Raw genomic sequence first — 19,157 nt, forward strand, 5'->3', positions numbered from 1 at the left:
GCCGAGGCAGCCAGACCACTTGAGGTCAGGAGTTCGAAACCAGCCTGGCCAACATGGTAAACCGCGTCTCTACTAAAAATACAAAAATTAGTTGAACCTGGGAGGCAGAGGTTGCAGTGAGCCAAGATTGTGCCATTGCACTCCAGCCTGAGCGACAGAGCAAGACTCTGTCTCAAAAGAAAAACAAAAGAAAAGCCTTAAAAGCCTTAAAATTTTAAAAATTTAAAGGCTCATCTATTTAAAACTATAAATAATTGCTGAAGGAACAATTTGGGTTTTTTTGAGGAAAAAAAAAGCAGCTATACTCTTATATAAACTTAACTAATTAATCCTCTTTAGACTTAGGGAATTGTTCCCACTTAAAATATTTCGGGTCCCTTGTGATAGATCTAGAGATGTTTGTTTTTGAAATGTAAGAAAAAAAGAGGACAAAAATCTCCATTTCTCCCTCTATTCCCTCTCACCCTCTGCGTATATACAGATAATATTTCTTTCCATTTTAAAAAACCTCCAAGAGAATAGATGCATGCCCTAGTGTTCAGTTTAACTACAAGTTGTAGTATCATGCATGTTACATGCAATCAATATCACCTGCTGCAAGGACAACATTTTACGGGAGGTGGTTGCTTATGCGTTTTTGAAGCTTGTTAGTTTCTGTTATGTTAATAACCGTTTTTAAGAAACATTTTCAGAAGGTGCTTTTCAGTGCAAATCAGAATCCCAACCTCAATTTATTTAATGCCTGCTGCATTCTGTTGTGAACTCCTAAAACTCCTACTCATGCATGGAAAGTTGGAATCTCATGACACCCCTTATGGCTCACAACATCTACGCAAGTTTGAGAGATAGGGGCTGAGAAGGTTCCTTCTATCCTGGTGATATTTAGCTAACTCTCTGAACCGAGGAATAGCGTATATATGGCTTTGTGTGATGACCAATAAGATCTTCTCTCCCTCATTCTTCCATCAGAGAAGTCACAACGGCACTCCCTCTAACAATCCCCAAATTGAAATTACTCTTGGGAGGCAGAGCATTCTCTGAGGAAGATTTATAGTCCTTGAAATTATGTTAAACAAGATACTTATTTTGCTAATTCATAAAGTATTCCATATTTAAGACATGGTTTATACACTGAAAAGTAATATTTTCCCAGCTACTGGAGGCTGAGGTGGGAGGATTGCTTGAGCCCAGGAGGTCGACAGTGTGTCATGATCATGCCACTGCACTCCAGCCTGGGCAACAGAGTGAGACCCTGTCTCAGAAAAGAAAAGAAAAATAATATTTGAAAACTTACAGAATTAAATTTTAGGGGACAGTATTTGTAAAACACTAAAACTGACCCAAACTCCTATGTCAGTGGAGCAGGGGGAGATCTAAAAAGGCAGCATTAAGACACGACAGACGAATTCCAGCAGCAGAGCAATCAGAAAATACTACTTGTGTCTTGAAATGTTTTGTCTTTGCTCGGGGAAGGCTAAGGAAAAGCACCAAATATTTTTCACTGAGTACAGCTCATTTTTATCCCCCGTTTCCTTCAGGGCTACCTCTTAATTTATCCAGTAACTTAAAGCGAAATTAACAAACTCTCCATACTGTCATCAGGGTTTTTTGTTTTCATTTTTGTTTTTGTTTTTGCCTTGGACACGATAGCTGTGTTTAGGAGAGAACTTTTGTCCTACACAAAGAGATTTAAATCAACAAAAGCGATTTCTCAGCAAATGACTGAAGGATTTTTAAGGTTTAAGAAACTTTTAAAGTACATATGCTGAAAAGATACTTTCAGCTGGATTTTGAATATATCTAACAGGATATTATTCAGTTGCATAGAGAAAAACCAAGATACCTCGTAAGTTAGCAGATAGTTCAGTTACATAACAGATTTATCCTCAAGGTATTGAGATTTGCTTGACCTAAAAAATAAAAACTAAAATGCCTCTTTTTCTAGACAGCAAATGACTTTCCACTTCTCTAAGACATTTATTTTTCATGGGCAGTAGAAAGTGTTCTCATAGATGAGAGACACCACTCTCTGAAAAGCAATTTCCAGACAAATTCCTCCTTTCCCGATATGAGACACTATTCCTATGAGAAGGCTTTATAAACTCTAACAATCACTACAGGTGTTATTAAAAGCAGCGGGAATGCTAGTATTTAAATAACCTATTTCTTACAAACTGCTGGCCTAGTCACCTGTGTTCAGTAAAGGCAGGTGCAGTTATTTTACTGGAATAAGACCTTAATTGGAGGAAGAAGAAATAACACTTTTTACTCATACATTTTTAAACAACGTATTTTCTTTTTATTTGAGAAGCGGGTTTCCAAACACTTTGCCAGAAGCTGGTAAGTAGTGGTCTCAACAGAGCAGCTCTGCTGTGCGCTTCTGAGAGCAGCCCCGGGTCATAGCTGCATTAGGTCATTACGAAGTTCTGAAAATTACGCTTGCACTTTTGGCTGTGTTATGTACACTTTTATCCAAGGGACAGTTCTCTAACAATGCCGGGAAGTGTACTGAGAAGTAAACAGTGCTCTAGGGTCAACAAATGTGTTCTCACACTTCTGTAGCTCAATTTGGCATGAGGCAGAGTTTCTAAGTGGCCTGATGTGTTCATGAGAAGTAAGACGTGAACGTGGGATGTGTCATCATGGATGTATTTTAAATCTCCAAAGTAATTTTGTCTCACTTGCCTCTTTTAGGAAATGAATATTTTTGGAACACAGTGGTGTGTGTTAAATTGCAGACAACATGCTCTGTGTCATTCTTATTGGGCCTCTCTGTCTTTTTTGTTTTGCAATCCAAATGAGATTTCTGGAAAATGGCAAGATCTCTCTTTTCCTAAATTCCCCACAAGCTATTGCAGCTCTGAAAGCAACAGGTAATAATCAGAAAGCCGCATCCGCTGCCCTGTCTATTTTTGACGTCCAGCATTGCGAGAATATTCCCGCTGAACTCCACTGACTCATGAGACATTTCTCTGGCTGAGCATCACTGAGTAGATGTAATGAAGCAGCTTTGCCTTACGCTTTACCCATGGAGCCATTGTTTGCTACAAGTTTCTGAAGCAGGCCTACTTCATTGATTCATAAATGATCATTGGACGTCTGATGGAAGTAAACCCTGTGGGCTTTTGCTGGCTTTCAGTGCTGTTGCTTACGACATCACTTCAGTACATTACGATGCAACTTTTTGGGGAGGGGGAATTGAGACTACAATGGTATCCCAGAGTGGTGGTTATTCTCAGCCTAGAATGCTTGGGGAAATACTGGGATTGTCTTTAATGTTAATAGCTGAATGGTCACAGGTCAGTCTTACTATTCTAATTACTTAAGTCAGAGCCAATAAGAGTTCTACTTTGCAAGTTACTGATAGGAGTCAGAAATGTGGCCGTGCAGCTTTCCTGAGGGCAGCACTGGCGCTGTGGGAACTGTAGCTTCTGTCCTGCATTGCCTGTATGAGTTCAGGGAATACTGCTTTGCCTGTCTGCTGTGTGAGGGAATTTAGAAGTAAGTGCAATTATAATTTTTTTTTAGATAACCTGGACATTTTTAGATTCAGTTCTTTCTTAGCCCTGAATGAGTCTAACAGTTGTAATTTCTTAAGAGAACTGAGCACTCAGTAACCCTTAGCTAAGTTTGTATAACATAACAAAAGTTTATCATGCACCTGTGTTCCAAGTCCTATAGATACGGTGACCACAGGTCCTGGATTTTCAAGTCGAATTCCAATTTCAAAAATTCTTGTCTATATTTACCAAGTTTGTATACCGAAAAATTTGCTTACAACATAGGTAATGTTAATGAAACCAGTTCAGTCCATTGATTTTGGCTTCAGTCTACAAAATTGAATTTTTTTTCCTTCCACTGAATTTTTTAGTTGCTTTTGCATAATGTGATCACAGCATTTGTAAGACAGATTAGTAACAGACGGATAGAAAACCATCTAATTCACTTTTTTTTTTTTTTTTTTTTTAAGACTAACAAGCAACTCATGCCTATAATCTCAGTACTTTTTGGGGCTGAGGCAGGAGAATTGCTTGAGGCCAGGAGTTCGAGACCAGCTTGGGCAATATATTTAGATCCTCTGTCTAGACAAAAAAAAAAATTAAAAATTAGCCAGGTGTGGTGATGTGTGCCTATAGTCCTAGCTACTCAGGAGGCTAAGGCTAAAGATTGCTTGAGCCGAGAAATTCCAGGCCACAGTGAGCTATGACTGTTCCACTGCATTCAAGCCTGTGCAACCTTGTCTGTAAATAAGTGAAGAACATAAAAGCTAACAAGCAGGAATAATTATTATTACAAAAGCAGCACATACTAATTGTAGTGAATTCTGGAAATACAAATAACCAAGGAGAATCACCCAGAGATAATAATGGTTAAACTTCTATTTTGTATCCTTCTCATTGGTAAAGATTTATTTTTAATTAACATCTGCCTGAATAATCATTCATGTCCTTAACTAATAACAAGGTAATCTTAAATTTAACCATTTGAAACACTCTGATTTGAAACATATATTTCTTAAAATTTGTTTTAAAATTCTAGTATATGTCATTCTAAATCACTTTGGTAATGTAATTGTTTTCTGTTTCTTTGGAGGCAATGTAACATTCAAACATTATTTTATCGAGTTGACATTTGATTTAAAACAAAACAAAAATTAAGCACCACTGTCTCATCCTAATAATCTACCCTCAAGTAACATAAAACTTCATTTATGATTTCACTAGGGCAGATAGTAAGTCTCCGAATTTCATGTTAACTTTCAGAAGTAAGTTAACGTCAATATGGTCTATAAATTGTAAATTGGACAATGAGGCTAAAAATCTCCCTTGATTCTTAAACATGTTCTTTTCACATGTTTTAGGATTCTAAATAATTGTGTTGTAAAATCAATAAGCACATTTTATGTGAGGGTCTTCCCCCATCAAGAAGATTTTTTATTAATAAAATCAATATAGTGTCTTATAAAAGATGACACCTTAGAATTGAGAAAATGTAATTGTTGTTAATTTCATATCATACCATGGAAATTTTCCAAATGCATGTTTCTTATAAAATCTTTTGGAAAAAAACAATAAAATACGATTTTTTAAAAATTTCTGTGTTATCCTGGGAGATTTTTTTTTTTTTTTTTTTTTTTTTTTTTTTTTTTTTTTTGAGACGGAGTCTTGCAGCTCACTACAAGCTCCGCCTCCCGGGTTTACGCCATTCTCCTGCCTCAGCCTCCTGAGTAGCTGGGACTACAGGTGCCCGCCACCTCACCCGGCTAGTTTTTTGTATTTTTTAGTAGAGACGGGGTTTCACCGGATTAGCCAGGATGGTCTCGATCTCCTGACCTTGTGATTCGCCTGTCTCGGCCTCCCAAAGTGCTGGGATTACAGGCTTGAGCCACCGCGCCCGGCCCCTGGGAGATATTTTTAGAGGCAGTGGAATGTTGAAACTATAGGTTTGGAAGTCAGACAAACCTGGGCTCAATTCCCTGTTCTGCCATTTATTAACTGTGTGAATTGGGGCAGATTGCTTAATTCCTATAAATCTCAGGTTCTGCATTTACAAATTGGAGCTAATGGCAGTGTTGTGAGGACTACATAAAGTAACAGATATTACGTAACCTGTATAGTTATTGGAATTTAATACGTGTTCTCCTTCATTTTTTCCCTTTCTTTTTTTCTAATTCCTCCTTGAACGACTTTCTGTAAAAAAAATGTTTGTGCCATTTAAGTCATTTTGATGTCATGTATAATGCTAGCATACTATGATAACTTTATCACGAAGCTAAGAACTAAATTCTCCACTTTTAACTCAGGAGTCGTGAAAGCCTGGAAAATATATCTGAAAATTGCAGTGTTCTTATTTTTCCTATGTAGATATTGTACGTGGACATGCACCTCTCCTTAACTTAGTGGTCTGTGAGGCCATCACTAATTTCATAGCAGAGTATTTACATGACAACTTTAAAACCTTATGAAAACAACTTTTTAATTAGTTCTGAAAGAAACTGAAAAAACTGCAAAAACAAATGTGACCATTTTAACTAAAAGAAAAATGTTTTAGGGTATACCTACCCTGACCAGCTGATTATAGATTCTTTGGTGTGAAACCACATAAAACAGTTCTGGTTTATAATTCACTCTCCTTTTTATTTCATCTCAATGATGAACTTAATATTTCTAAAGCATCCCTGTTCATTCTAGAAAAATTGTGAATGTATAACATCTTTGTGTTTATGCTATCAGATTTTGAGTTCAGGATACCTCAAATTCTAGACATCTCATCAGTGATGGAGTCACTGTCGCATATTTGTGAATGAGTTCTGTGGTAGTGCAGAAAGAAAACGTAGCATTTGAAGTAGCATGCACAGGCTGCGGAAATTCAGCAGATAGGCCTGCACAAGTACCGATATTGCATGTCCAGAAGCAAAGTTGGCATCAGTGCATGCCTTGCATTTCCAGCCAAAGGGATGTTAGTATAGATACTGCATGTTTAAAAATTGAACAGACTATAGCATGTTTCAATTTTTAAAAAGCCATTTATTTATCAAGTATGCATGTCCAAAATTAGGGACCTCTAGTGATGTACAATTCTATACTGTAATATGACCCAAATTAATCCATGGTATATTTAATTAAAAAATTTCAAACTAAGTGATGTTTGGATCTACATGTATTCTAACTGTACCTGTTAACAAAAAAAGATTCAGCGGTTTCAGAGAGAGACTGTCTGTCACTGTCAATTTGTGAACATCACGCTAGGACCAAGCTAGGGCTTGGTATATGTAGTAAGTAAATCAGACAAATAAGCAAGTTTTCAAATATTATAATTCTTTTTAGTATTACTGATAACATCATAAAGCTTTTCTTCTAAAAGAGAGCATCTTCTCTGTGAAGAGATTATATCAACTTTGCAGAAATGATTCTGCTTGGAAGTGGTAAATATAAATGTTTTCTTAAACTGCTGTTATAGCATATGTGCCATTCCAGACTCTCAACCTATACAGTATAGCAATAACTGATTACTGGTTTTTTCACAATATTTTCTTTCTGCCTATTATCAAGTTTTACTTGAGGCCGGGCCTGGTGGCTCATGCCTGTAATTCAAGCACTTTGGGAGGCTGAGGTGGGCAGATCACTTGAACTCAGGAGTTCAAGACCAGCGTGGCCAACATGGCAGAACATCTCTGCTAAAAATACAAAAATTAGCTGAGCGTGGTGGTGCATGCCTGTAATCCCAGCTACTCGGGAGGCTGAGGCAGGAGAATCACTTGAACCCAGGAGGCAGAAGTTGCAGTGAGCCGAGATCGCACCACTGCACTTCAGCCTGGGCAACAGAGTTAGACCCTGTCTCAAAAAAAAAAAAAAAAAAAAAAAAAGTTTTACTTTACTGGTATAACTTAAGATAATAGGAGAGACTCTTAGGGAATCAGAAAAATATATTTGAGATTATGGCCCTCTGTATAGCACCACGACAAATCCATCTTTTCCTGGTCATGCTGTTGCAGAAGAGTATGGGTGTCCTAAGAAGCTGTTGCTCCCATTTGGCTAAAATTAGCCTCTCACACCCATTTTTGGGAAACAAATGTTATTATATGGTATGCAGTACCACAAACTGTGACTTACACCACATGCATTGCCTTCCATTTGATCATTCTGCTATTAAGGCAGGTTCGTAATTGTCAGTATAGAGAAATACTCTTACAGCAGACAGCTGCTTCCCCAGCACCCCATCTGCATCAGGTAGCCATATCCAAAAAAACTGAGACTGATTTTTATATTAAAAATTACAGATCAGCAGTGATAATTAATAAGTAATTTGCTGATGTGAACTTTCCATGGCTCAGTCTATAACAACATTACTTAAATTTGTTTACTACAGTATGTTTGATGAATAGAACAAAGTACCTTATCAGTATCGCACCCTATGGCTATCCATCTGGGATCACTGGGAAGAGGAACCTGAATGTCTTTTTAAGTTATAATGTGGAATGGGAGGAAAGTAAGGAATTATAAAAATCAAAGCCTCCAAAAACCTGCGTGAAGGAGTAGAGTTGTACAGATGTATGATTAGGTTCAAGAAAGCTAACAATCTTGAGTCTATGAACAAAGCAATAGTAGCTTAATCCTTAGATATATTAAAAGCTAAATAGGCCGGGCGCGGTGGCTCACGCCTGTAATCCCAGCACTTTGGGAGGCCGAGGTGGGCGGATCACAAGGTCAGGATATTGAGACCATCCTGGCGAACATGGTGAAACCCCATCTCTACCAAAAAATACAGAAAATTAGCTAGGCATGGTGGCTAAATATAGAAAATACAGAAAATTAGCCAGGCACGGCGCCTGTAGTCCCAGCTACTCGAGAGGTTGAGGCAGGAGAATGACATGAACCCGGGAGGCGGAGGTTGCAGTGAGCCGAGATGGCGCCGCTGCACTCCAGCCTGGGCGACAGGGCAAGACTGTCTCAAAAAAAAGAAAAAAAGAAAGCTAAATAAATGCATGTACAGTTTTCCTAATTTACATCACATGGAGTGATAGGACATTAATGGTGGTCCACCAGACTAAAAAGAAAGTTATTTGAATAAATTTTTATTAAGATAAACATGTGGCCGGGCGCGGTGGCTCACGCCTGTAATCCCAGCACTTTGGGAGGCCGAGGCAGGCGGATCACAAGGTCAGGAGATCGAGACCACGGTGAAACCTCGTCTCTACTAAAAATACAAAAAAAAAAATTAGCCGGGCGCGGTTGTGGGCGCCTGTAGTCCCAGCTACTCGGGAGGCTGAGGCAGGAGAATGGCGTGAACCCGGGAGGCGGAGCTTGCAGTGAGCCGAGATCGCGCCACTGCACTCCAGCCTGGGTGACAGAGCGAGACTCCGTCTCAAAAAAAAAAAAAAAGATAAACATGTGATTGTCACACTTGATTTAATACATTAGACTTTGATTTTGCTGTATTCTTAGAGCACTTGATGTAGAGCAAAGCTTTAGAAGGATTTTTTTCACCTTAAGAAGGGTCACATCTTTTCTTTGAATATTTTCTCCAACAATTTCACAGGAGTTTCTTTTGCCATCAATCCTCAAAAAGGGTTTTAGTCTTGGCTCTTCAGTTCAGAGGGTGTGGTAATACCCCTTTTCTTTATTTGGTCGCAATTCACTATAGAGTTATCGCTTGCTGTTTTGTTTTGTTTCTCTTCCAGAGTGAAAGAATTGAAAAAGGCCAAGGAACTTGAAGACATACAGCAGCATCCCTTAGCAATGTGACATTGCTTTTCAGACTGTTTTCATTTCTGTTTTTAGCAGAGACATGCAACAACACACACGCACACACACACACGTACACACACACACACAAAATCCCTCTGCAGTTTTGGGGAGATCAGCTGCAGGATTTTAACAGGAATGTTTTGGTCATTGCATTTGCACTTTCATGGACAACTTTTAATTTGATCAGCAAGACATCTTGGAACTCAATCTTCTGTTGGATCACGGGAAATCAAGACACCAGGAGGAATTGAAAGAGGCTTCCTCTTCTCAGGAAGAAGCCATTTCCTTCTCATATAGGGCTGTATTCAAACATCGTGTGGAACTGTACAAATATTTATACCAAAAATATAGATAAGAAAAGGTGGGGCTATACTAGCAACAAAAAAGAATGCTGTTCCTGCACCTGCCGGTTATTTCCAAGAAGCTGAATCTTTGGGATTGATTCTCAGTGGAGGGCTTAGATCATACAAAAATCTTTATTGGGTCCGTGTGTTCTCATTTCCTTCACTGTTTATTTTTGTTTGTTTGTTTGTTTGTTTTAATCTCTACAGCACACTTAATGCAACTTTTGAAATCTGCAGGTTTTTAATGTCTTGTGGAAATTTGCAGAGGGGCAGGTGTGTGGTAAACGGGTAATGCATGGGAAATAATGAGAAGCAGCTCACAGAGTTTAAATTATTTTCTTGTCCCCACCACCTTCCAAGAACCTGCGAGGGTAGTAATCATCTTGTCCCCTTTTTCATGTTCAGCACTTTAATTTTTTTGCCTTACTTTCATGTGCAATGAGAATTACTTAAGAATTGATAAAGCATGTAGCCTTTTTTAGTAACCTTGGAAGCTGTAGTAATTCTAAGGAATCATGAACCTTGCCTGGACATTTGCCACCTAAACGATCAGCGTGGTGCTGCGTTCTGGCCAGTAAATTCCATGTTTTTGGCTATATCTCATCCAAACTGAGCAGTTTCTGTGTATATATAGAAGGTAGAAATGAAAAGTGAGAAAATATTTGAAAGGGATTATATTAATTGCTAAATATTTTATTCACAAAGGTCAATAACATGGCAAGATAAAATTATTTGTATAGTTTTGTCTGAATGAGCGAGAAAAATGTGGATGTACTGTTTGTATATATTGTATATATTAAAACAAAGAGATATGTGCATGAAATCAAGAAAAAAGAAATGAACAAAAGCAAAGCATTAGTGGCTATGGTCTGTAAAATGAAACAAAAAAACTTTATTTCACTATAAGAGTACTTTATTTTAAATGTTCTTTAGAAGAACATTTTGCTAAAGCATGACTAAACTGCAAAAAAAAAAAAAAAAAGAGCTACTGTATTTAGACTTAGGAAAAAAGGCAGAGTAACATTACTTAAAAAAAGGATATGTTTACATTTAATTTTGGCTACCAGGAGTTTAGTTTACTTTATTTAAATTTTTTTTGCCAATGGTGCCAAGTAATGTGAATGCTAATACTGCTTAAGAAAATTAAGTTACTTTTGCAAAACAGATAATCATAAGATGAAATCAGTATGTAGCTTAACACCATCCACTCACTCCAACAAAGAACACTTAGAATGATTTAAAAACCTGACAAAAGAAATAGTGTGAAAAGTAGAAAAATGTCACGTTTCCATATCTCCTGCTGGAAATCAGAAAATGTAATAAAATTGCACACAAAAAAATAAAAGGAAAAAGATGCAGACTGGTCTTTTAGAGATGGCATGGTATATTACTATTTCCACATAATGAGGAGCCAAAGAAATCTGATGCTTTTAACAATTAAACTACTAATGTTAAATTGAGAGGATAAAGTTTGCATTTGCTGATGCCAGTTTAAAATTCCCAGGTTACGTTTGAGGATCAGTTGGTGTAAAGCTGAGATGTTTTTTCTTGGTTCTGGCTGCCAACTGTGAGTTAAAACTCAAGGCTTGTTGTGAAGCCTAAAAATATTCACAAATAAGCTTTTAAACTGGTGTCTTTGGAAGGAAGGTAGATACAAAAAGATTGTGGTAAAAACTGGGGTCAGTGCTCTTGGTGCCTTTTCTATAATTGTACTTGTTTTTTAATTACTTCCTTTCACTGCCAACCTCGAATTACTGTACAGTATATGTCTTTCTGCTTGTGATCGGCTTTGACAACAGTGACAGCCCCACAACTAGTAGCCACCTGTACATTTGTAAACTGACCTGACTCAATTTTGTTTTTAAATGTGTGGGTTATGTTGCAGCTGTTGCAGTCCCCCAGATACCTATTATTTTACACAATTTGACCTATAGGAGGACACTTGAGTAATTTACAAACACAACTGCATTCATAAACGAGAATAGAACGTGAAAGCCAGCTCTTTCAGAATATCCTCTAGTAATACTGAATTTAGATATCTTTATTCCATATATTATGGTACAAATAACTGATCTTTGACCAGAGTAATGACCTCAGTGGATTTGCTTTAACCCTCACGTTTTTTTTTTTTTTAATGTTTCACATGTTACATTATTAGCTGAATACGTTAGAAAATGACAGATGATAGAGAGTTCCATAGAATTAAGAGGGTTCTCATGGAGGGGATAGGAAGTAGGTTTGAAGCCTACCGGTGTAACCTACCAGTACAACTGTGAATCCTAGGTGAGGCAAAAAGGCACTTCCACTGAAACGAAGCATTTCTGACCGCTTTTTCTTGGTTATGACTCTTAATTTCGAATATAAGATGATAGGTAAGCGCAGCTTTCTTGGATAATCTGAATTCCCAAGTGCCAGGAGTAGGATTTCATTATAAAAGTAATAGCTAATCTTATTCTATCTCCTGAAGATTTAATTGCTATTCTTGTTACCCATTCGAAATCAGCTGTACTGTGTGAACGAAATAAAGACAATTAACACGAACCCCTCTCTGGCTGCACGGTCGCTTATGGCAGTTCCACACAGTAGTTGGCGCCCAATGGGGGGTCCCTGAGACTTGCATGTAAAACTAGTCTAGATGTCTTCTTTTTTGTAAGTTTTATTTTTGTAATTGTGCATGTAAAGCATCATTGAATCAATGGATCTGTTGAAGAACTCAGCTGCTGGAAACCATGCAAAATGTTTTGAATTGCCCTTAAAATATGGAAAATGTTTTCTGAATGCTTTATATTCTTTCTGCTGTAAATTAAAAATGAAGAAAATTTCCCCATACTACGTGTGTGTTTTGCTTTAATGTGACTAGGTAGTGAGATCTAAGGTGATGGACACGTGTTTCAAAACGTATGTAATAATGTCAAGTATTTCCTTCTGATCCAGATGTAATGTTTTGACATTGAATGTTACATTGTTTCAGCTAGGTCCATGAAAGAAAAAATGTCTTCCAGCCACCATTCAGAGAGCTTTTCGCCTATCTTTCCAGGCGCCTCTCAACATATCAATCATTTGTGTAAGGCAGTGCAGTTATTTGAAAGATAGACACTAATTTAATTCACCTTTTCAGTTACAATCCTCTGAAGTCTTCTAAAAGGCATTTTCCAGCGATGACGAACGTCCTCCTTTCTGAGTATTGTGTCATCGCTGCTCCATTCCCTTTCACTGCAGAGCCTCTCCTTATCTCCCTAGTGCTCCCTCTTCCATCTGATCCATCTGGCCGCTACTGCCAGAGAAATTGTGCAGCACGGATCTCCCAAGTCCGTGAGTCAATGGTTTCCAGGGCCCACTACAATCAAATGACATTTTTCTTGTTTACCCTCTTTATTCAGTCTTCTTTTCACTTGTACCCAACCTGCACCCTGTAGGTGGTCTGTGCACACTGCGTCCATTTTCACTGCTGTCTTTGTTCATGGTGTTTGTCCAACCCTTACTGGAAAGTTCTTTTCTGCTAGTACCCAGCTCAAATCCCACCGCCTTTGTGACAGTCTCGTTTATTCGAATATATACGAATGTTTCCCTTTTCGAAGTATTCTATTTAGAGTTGGAAAAAACAGCATAGTATTTAAGTACTGTATTTTTCACTTCTCATTTAAGAGACCCACCAATGACCAAACACCTATAGTGTTTTATTTTTTGATGTCGGTAACTGTGTTGGTAGGAATATTTCAGTGACAAATATATACAAGGTAACTCACTGCGTTCAGATTTGTGCTTCCCTCCCTTCGACCAAAACCTGAGGACCTATTCTGTGTTAGGGCCTAAAAATACAGAAATGAAGGAACTACAGTCTTGATGCCAAGGCTCTCGTAAGCAGATTATAATATGATCTGCAGGGACAAATATTTGTGTTACCGAGGAAAACATGAGCGGGAACCTAACCCAACCCCATGTGACAAATACCTGAAATGGACTTCCTATTTCAACTACTTTCTCAGAGAAACATGGTGCCCTCGGGATCACTAGGTTAATCTGGAACATTCAGCAGAAGCCAATCATCTGTCTCTAATACTGTTAGAGAGAAATGGTCCCGAGCCCAGAATAACATGAGTTGCGCCCACCCTCACTTATCCACACAGTCCCCAGGCAGTGCCTAATGCACCACGTTTGCAGACCACGTCCCCAAGCGCCAGCGCGGGCCGCGGTGCAGAGAGGAAGCTGTATTGACCTGCACTCTGCGTTTCAGAGCCCGGACCGCCCTGGGACCCCTGTGGCCCTCAAGTTCCCAAGTGACCTAGTCCAGGGAGGGGACATCTCGCTCTGACCCGGCCCTGGACGAGCCCGCCACGACGCGCCCGCCCACGACGCCCCCGCCCACTTCCGGCGCGCCCCCTCTGCGCCCCGCCCACTCCCGCCGGCCCTGCCTAGTGACGTCTTTGCCCGGAGTCGCGCCGTTCCGCCCATCTCCTTGGCCTCCGGTCCCTACTTCGCTGCTCTGCTGACCCTCGCTCGCCGCCGCCGCCGCCGCCGCTGCCAAAATGTGAGTGACGCTGCGCGACGCGGGCGGCTTCGGGCCCCGCAGGCGGCAGCTCGCGCTGGGATCGCCGTACCGCCCAGTTGCCGCCGGCCGCCGCTCGGACGCAGGCCGGGGCTGCGCGGGGATCCCGAGGCCTGGGGGTGGGCGGTGGCCCTTGGGGCGCGGGCTGCAGACGGGCCGGGCGGGTTCCGCTGCCATGGGGCGGACGCGGAAGGGGCGAGGGCGGGGCGGCGAGGCGCTTCCCGGAGGAAGTGAGTTGCCCGCCCGCACCCCGCTCCTCGCCCCTTCCCGTTCTAGTCCCCGAGGTCCCGGAGAGGAACGGGGACGACTGCCCTGGTTCGGGAGGGCCGGCTCTCGGCCCAGTTCTGCGCTGGGCCCCGGAAGTTGCAAAAGAAAGGACCTCGGCCCTGTGCTGAGCCCCTGTGGGCCCAAGAGCTCCTTGCCTGGCTAGGGGCATCTGCACTGGAAAGATCACTTAACCGTGGGCCTTCGCACTCTTAAGCGAAAGCGCTCTTGTGGCCCTTGCAAACCGGTGCTTCCAGTGGTAACGCTCAGAGAATGCTCATGGTTAAGAATCACAAGGACCCTCTCTTCCACCTCCATTCTGTTCATTGCTCACCGTCGGAGGAAGCCCCGGGTTTCTTCCAGGAGTTGGGGACCCCCCCTCGAATGTTCCTGCTGAGGCTGCTGTGTCAATAGATCACAGTGGTTAAGATCTAGATCCCAGGTACACAGGACCTGATCTAAAAACAAGCTGAACGGCAGCCAGCTGTGTTGACTTTTTAAACCTCACTTTACTCATCTGTAAAATGGGAGTAATATTCCCCTCAGAGAGTTATGAGAGTTGAAGGAGAAAATGCATGAAAAGAGTCTAGCACCACGGCATGGTCCTTACTTATCTACCAGACACTAAACTCTGTGAGGACGGCGATGAGATCTGTTGTAGCCCTGGTCATTGACACATGACAGATGTAAAGTGACTGTTCAAACAGTCCATCAGACTGTTGTATACTAAGGTACATGCTAGGTGCTATCTAGGATACAGAGAAGAGAGTAAGAAGACCCAGGAACCTGTAATCTATTCGAGGAGGCAGGACTTTATACCTGAAAAACCAAAGTGATACTTTCCAAGTAATGGAGCCAATAATGACTTCAGAGTCAGAGTGGTTAAGAAGGGTCTGCATGAGGAGAAATAAAGCCTTTGATGAAGATTTTAAAAGATGAGTACCTTCCCGGGGCGGGCGCGCTGGCTCATGCCTGTAATCCCAGCACTTTGGGAGGCCGAGGCAGATGGATCACCTGAGGTCGGGAGTTCAAGACCAGCTTGACCAACATGGTGAAACCCCGTCTCTACTAAAAATACAAAATTAGCCGGGCGTGGTGGTGCATGCCTGTAATCCCAGCTACTTGGGAGACTGAGGCAAGAGAATTGCTTGAACCCAGGAAGCGGAGGTTGCAGTGAGCCGAGATCACACCATTGCACTCCAGCCTGGGCAACAGGAGGGAAACTCCGTCTCTCAAAAGAGGAAAAAAAAAAAAAAAAGAGTACCTTCCTAAAAGAGGAAGCATTGCTTCAACACACCTTTCCACTCACACCAACCGCTCCCTGCATCCCAGTGTTCCTGACTCTGTTTCTGTAAATTAATCTATTTTTCTATATTGGAAAAAGGGCATTCTATAGTTCCTGCCACAATGAAAAGATCAGGAGAGTACTGAGTACGTTCAAGCAGATGTGTGCCTTAGAACAAGTTTCAAAAAAGGACAGTAGAGTTTACCTGTTGTGGGATCAGATACTTCAGGGATACAAAGTAGGTCCTATTAAACCTTCACGTTTGTCCCTTTAGTAGGTGGGACAGTCTTGGAAATTATAGAGAAATTAGAAGAAATGTAATTAAAACTTTTGTTCATTGCTTCAGGAAGAATTTCTTTTTCTGCTTTAGTTCTAATGTAAGAAATTGTTAACAGTGAGAGTCCCGGAGTAACTTCTTCATACTTAAGAAAATGTATTTGGAATCGTAATTTACTCATGCTCCTGCCTTTACATGTTCCAGGTCTACAGGTCCAGCTGCTGCCCCTGGCAGTAATCGAAGACTTCAGCAGACACAAAATCAAGTAGATGAGGTATTGCTCTGAAATGTTGGAAATATGAATTTTAAACAAGTATGAGCACTCTGGAAATCTGTTTAGAAAAAGTATCATGAAAGTGTGAATGTAAAGCAAATTCTGACTGTATCATAATTGTAACAAAACTTTGCTCCCTGCTGTGCTGGAAGATCTAAGCAAAAGTCAGACTTTCTAGGTTTCATGCTTGTTTTCCTGTGGTAGAATCACATACCTGCTCATAACATTTAGCTCAGGAAAAATAAAAAATCATATGCTTAAAACATGAACACCACTCCCTGAGTGTATTCCCCAAGAACCACTTTATAAAATAGGATAATACAATGTTAGGATTAGGTCTTTAGATTGCTCAAGCCAAGACCAGTTCTTCTGATCAGATTTTTTATCAAAATGCTTTGTCCACTTACTAGTTATCCAGCCTGAGCAAGCCTCTCTGTAGAATTCATCTCTAATGGCTGTCCACTGACTCACACAAAGTAGATACTGTCAAACTCCATTAGCCCAGCAAATCTCTATTTGTAGAATTCTTGAGCTAGAGGACCTTCATCTTTTGTTCTGCACTGTATGTGGAGAACCACAGCAAAAGATTGAGAAATTCAGACTAGTATTTCCACATTCCTAAAAGCTGTCACTGTCCAACAGATATGTTTCGGTCTTTCTGCATTTAGCTGCCCTAAAAAACGGTTAAAGTTATGTTAGATACTGTTGTGAAATAATATAGTAATGTTTTGATCTGATGGTTTTGTTCGTGAACTTCTAAAAATTTTAGATTTTCCCAGTAAGAAACCCATTGTAATTCTGTCCTGCCTGAAATTTCTGTTGACTTACAAAATCAAATTGGAATTTTTTTTAACCAAAGGAATTTTAAGGAGGGTTGTTTTTTATTGAGGTGAAATTACCATAACATACAACTAAACATTTTAAAGTGTATATAATTGTTATTTAGTATATTCGTAATATTTTGCAACTGTTACCTCTTTCCATTTTCAAAACTTTTTCATCACCCTAGAACACTTCATACCCATTTAGTAATCATTCACTATTTCCCCTTCCTCCCATTTCCTTGTTACCTCTAATCAGCTCTCTCTTTCTGTGGATTTGCCTGTTCTGGATATGTCATATAAAAGGAATCATACAGTATGTGGCCTTTGGCATCTGCCTTCTTTCACTTAGCACAAAGTTTTTCGCATTCATTTAAGTTGTAACGTGTTGTACCATGTTCCTTTTTATGGTTGAGTAATATTCCATTGTATGTGTATACACAATGTGTTGAGCCATTCATTTGTTAATGAGTCTTTGAGTTGTTTACATCTTTCAGCAATTATGAATAATGCTGTTATAAACATTCACAGGCAAGATTTTGTTTAGACATATGCTTTCATTGATCTTGAATATATACCTAGGAGTAGCATTGCTAGGTCATAGTAACTGTATGTTTAATTTTACGAGGAACTGCCAAATTGTTTTCTACAATAGCCACACCATTTTATTTTCCCACCAGCAATGTCCAAGAGTTCCTGTTTCTCCACATCCTTGCCAACACTTGTTTTCCATTTTGATTATAACCATCCTACTGAGCTCTTTGGGTTTTCATTTGCCTTTCTCTAATGATTAGTGATGGTAAGCATCTTTTCATGTGCTTATTGGCCATTTGTATGTCTTTAAAGAAATGTCTGTTCAGGCTTTGCCCATTTTTTAATTGGGTTGTTTTTGAGTTGTGAGAGTTTTTTATGTGTTCTAGATATTAAATCTTTCTTTAGTAGACATGTGATTTGCAAATACTTTCTCCCATTCTGTGGCTTGTCTTTTACGTTCTTCAAAATGTTCTTTTTTAATTTTTATCTTTTTTTTTTTTGAGACAAGAGTCTTGCTCTGTCACCCAGGCTGGAGTGCAGTGGTGCAGTCTCAGCTCAGTGCAGCCTCCAAGCCCCAGGTTCAAGTGATTCTCCTGCCTCAGCCCCCAGAGTAGCTGGAATTACAGGCACCCACCGCCTTGCCCAGCTAATTTTTTGTATTTTTAGTAGAGACAGTGGTTCACCATGTTGGTCAGGCTGGTCTCGAACTCCTGACTTCAGGTGATCCACCTGCTTGGGGCTCCCAAAGTGCTGGGAATATAGGCATGAGCCACCGCACCTGGCCTGATAATGTTCTTTGATGCACAAAAGTTTTTAATTTTTATGAAGTCCAGTGTATCTGTTTTTCCTTTTGTTGTTCTTGATTTCAGTATCAAATCTAAGAATCCACAGTCAAATCCAAAGTAATGAAGATTTACCCTTATGTTTTCTTCTAAGAGTTTTATGGCTTTAGCTCTTACACTTAGATTATTGATCCCTTTTGAGTTACTTTTTGTATATAGGGTGAGGTAGGGATTCAACTTCATTCTTTTGCATGTTGGCTCTTCAGTTGGCCCGGCACTGTTTATTGAAAAAACTGTTGGATGGCCTTGGCACTCTTGTCAAAAATCAATTGGCCATAAATGTTTTCTAGTTTTCATTGTCCAAGTCATTCGCCTTTTGGTTAAATTTATTCCTAGGTATTTTATTCTGTTGGATGCTATTGTAAACACAATTGTTTCCTTAATTTCCACCTCAGATTATTTGTTGCTGGTGTATAGAAACACAACTGATTGCTATGTGTTGTTTCACCCTGCAACTTTGCTGAATTTGTTAGCTCTAGCAGTTTGTTGTGGATTCTTTGGTATTTTTTATATAAAGAGAATCATCTGCAAATACAGATAGGTTTATTCTTTTTTTCCAATTTGGATGCCTTTTCTTTCTCTTGACTAATTGTTCTGTTCAGAACTTCCAGTACAGTATTGAGTGGCAGTGTGAAAGTGAGCATCGTTGTCTCGTTCCTGATCTTAGGGGGGAAGTCTTTCACCATTGAGCATGATATTAGTTGTGGATTTTCCCATAAATG

At 39.9% G+C, this 19,157-nt stretch overlaps 2 protein-coding genes across 17 annotated transcripts in view; both read left to right on the forward strand.

Annotated features, from left to right (window-relative positions):
* The window catches only part of CAMTA1 (calmodulin binding transcription activator 1), a 1,003,074-nt gene extending 990,653 nt beyond the window's left edge, over nucleotides 1-12,421 (forward strand). For all 16 annotated transcript variants that reach the window (XM_050786880.1, XM_050786872.1, XM_050786886.1 and 13 more), the window contains one exon: nucleotides 9,182-12,421. In XM_050786880.1, the coding sequence (XP_050642837.1) occupies nucleotides 9,182-9,214 (33 nt within the window). In that variant the 3' untranslated portion in view covers nucleotides 9,215-12,421. The remainder of the gene's footprint in view (nucleotides 1-9,181) is intronic.
* Nucleotides 1-19,157, forward strand: part of VAMP3 (vesicle associated membrane protein 3) — a 707,779-nt gene that overhangs the window by 683,826 nt on the left and 4,796 nt on the right. Inside the window, exons 2-3 of the mRNA XM_050787545.1 lie at nucleotides 14,043-14,120; nucleotides 16,169-16,238. Of these exons, the coding sequence (XP_050643502.1) occupies nucleotides 14,119-14,120; nucleotides 16,169-16,238 (72 nt within the window). The 5' untranslated portion in view covers nucleotides 14,043-14,118. The remainder of the gene's footprint in view (nucleotides 1-14,042; nucleotides 14,121-16,168; nucleotides 16,239-19,157) is intronic.

This window comes from Macaca thibetana, chromosome 1, assembly GCF_024542745.1.
Source record: "Macaca thibetana thibetana isolate TM-01 chromosome 1, ASM2454274v1, whole genome shotgun sequence".
NCBI classification, from domain to species: domain Eukaryota; kingdom Metazoa; phylum Chordata; class Mammalia; order Primates; family Cercopithecidae; genus Macaca; species Macaca thibetana.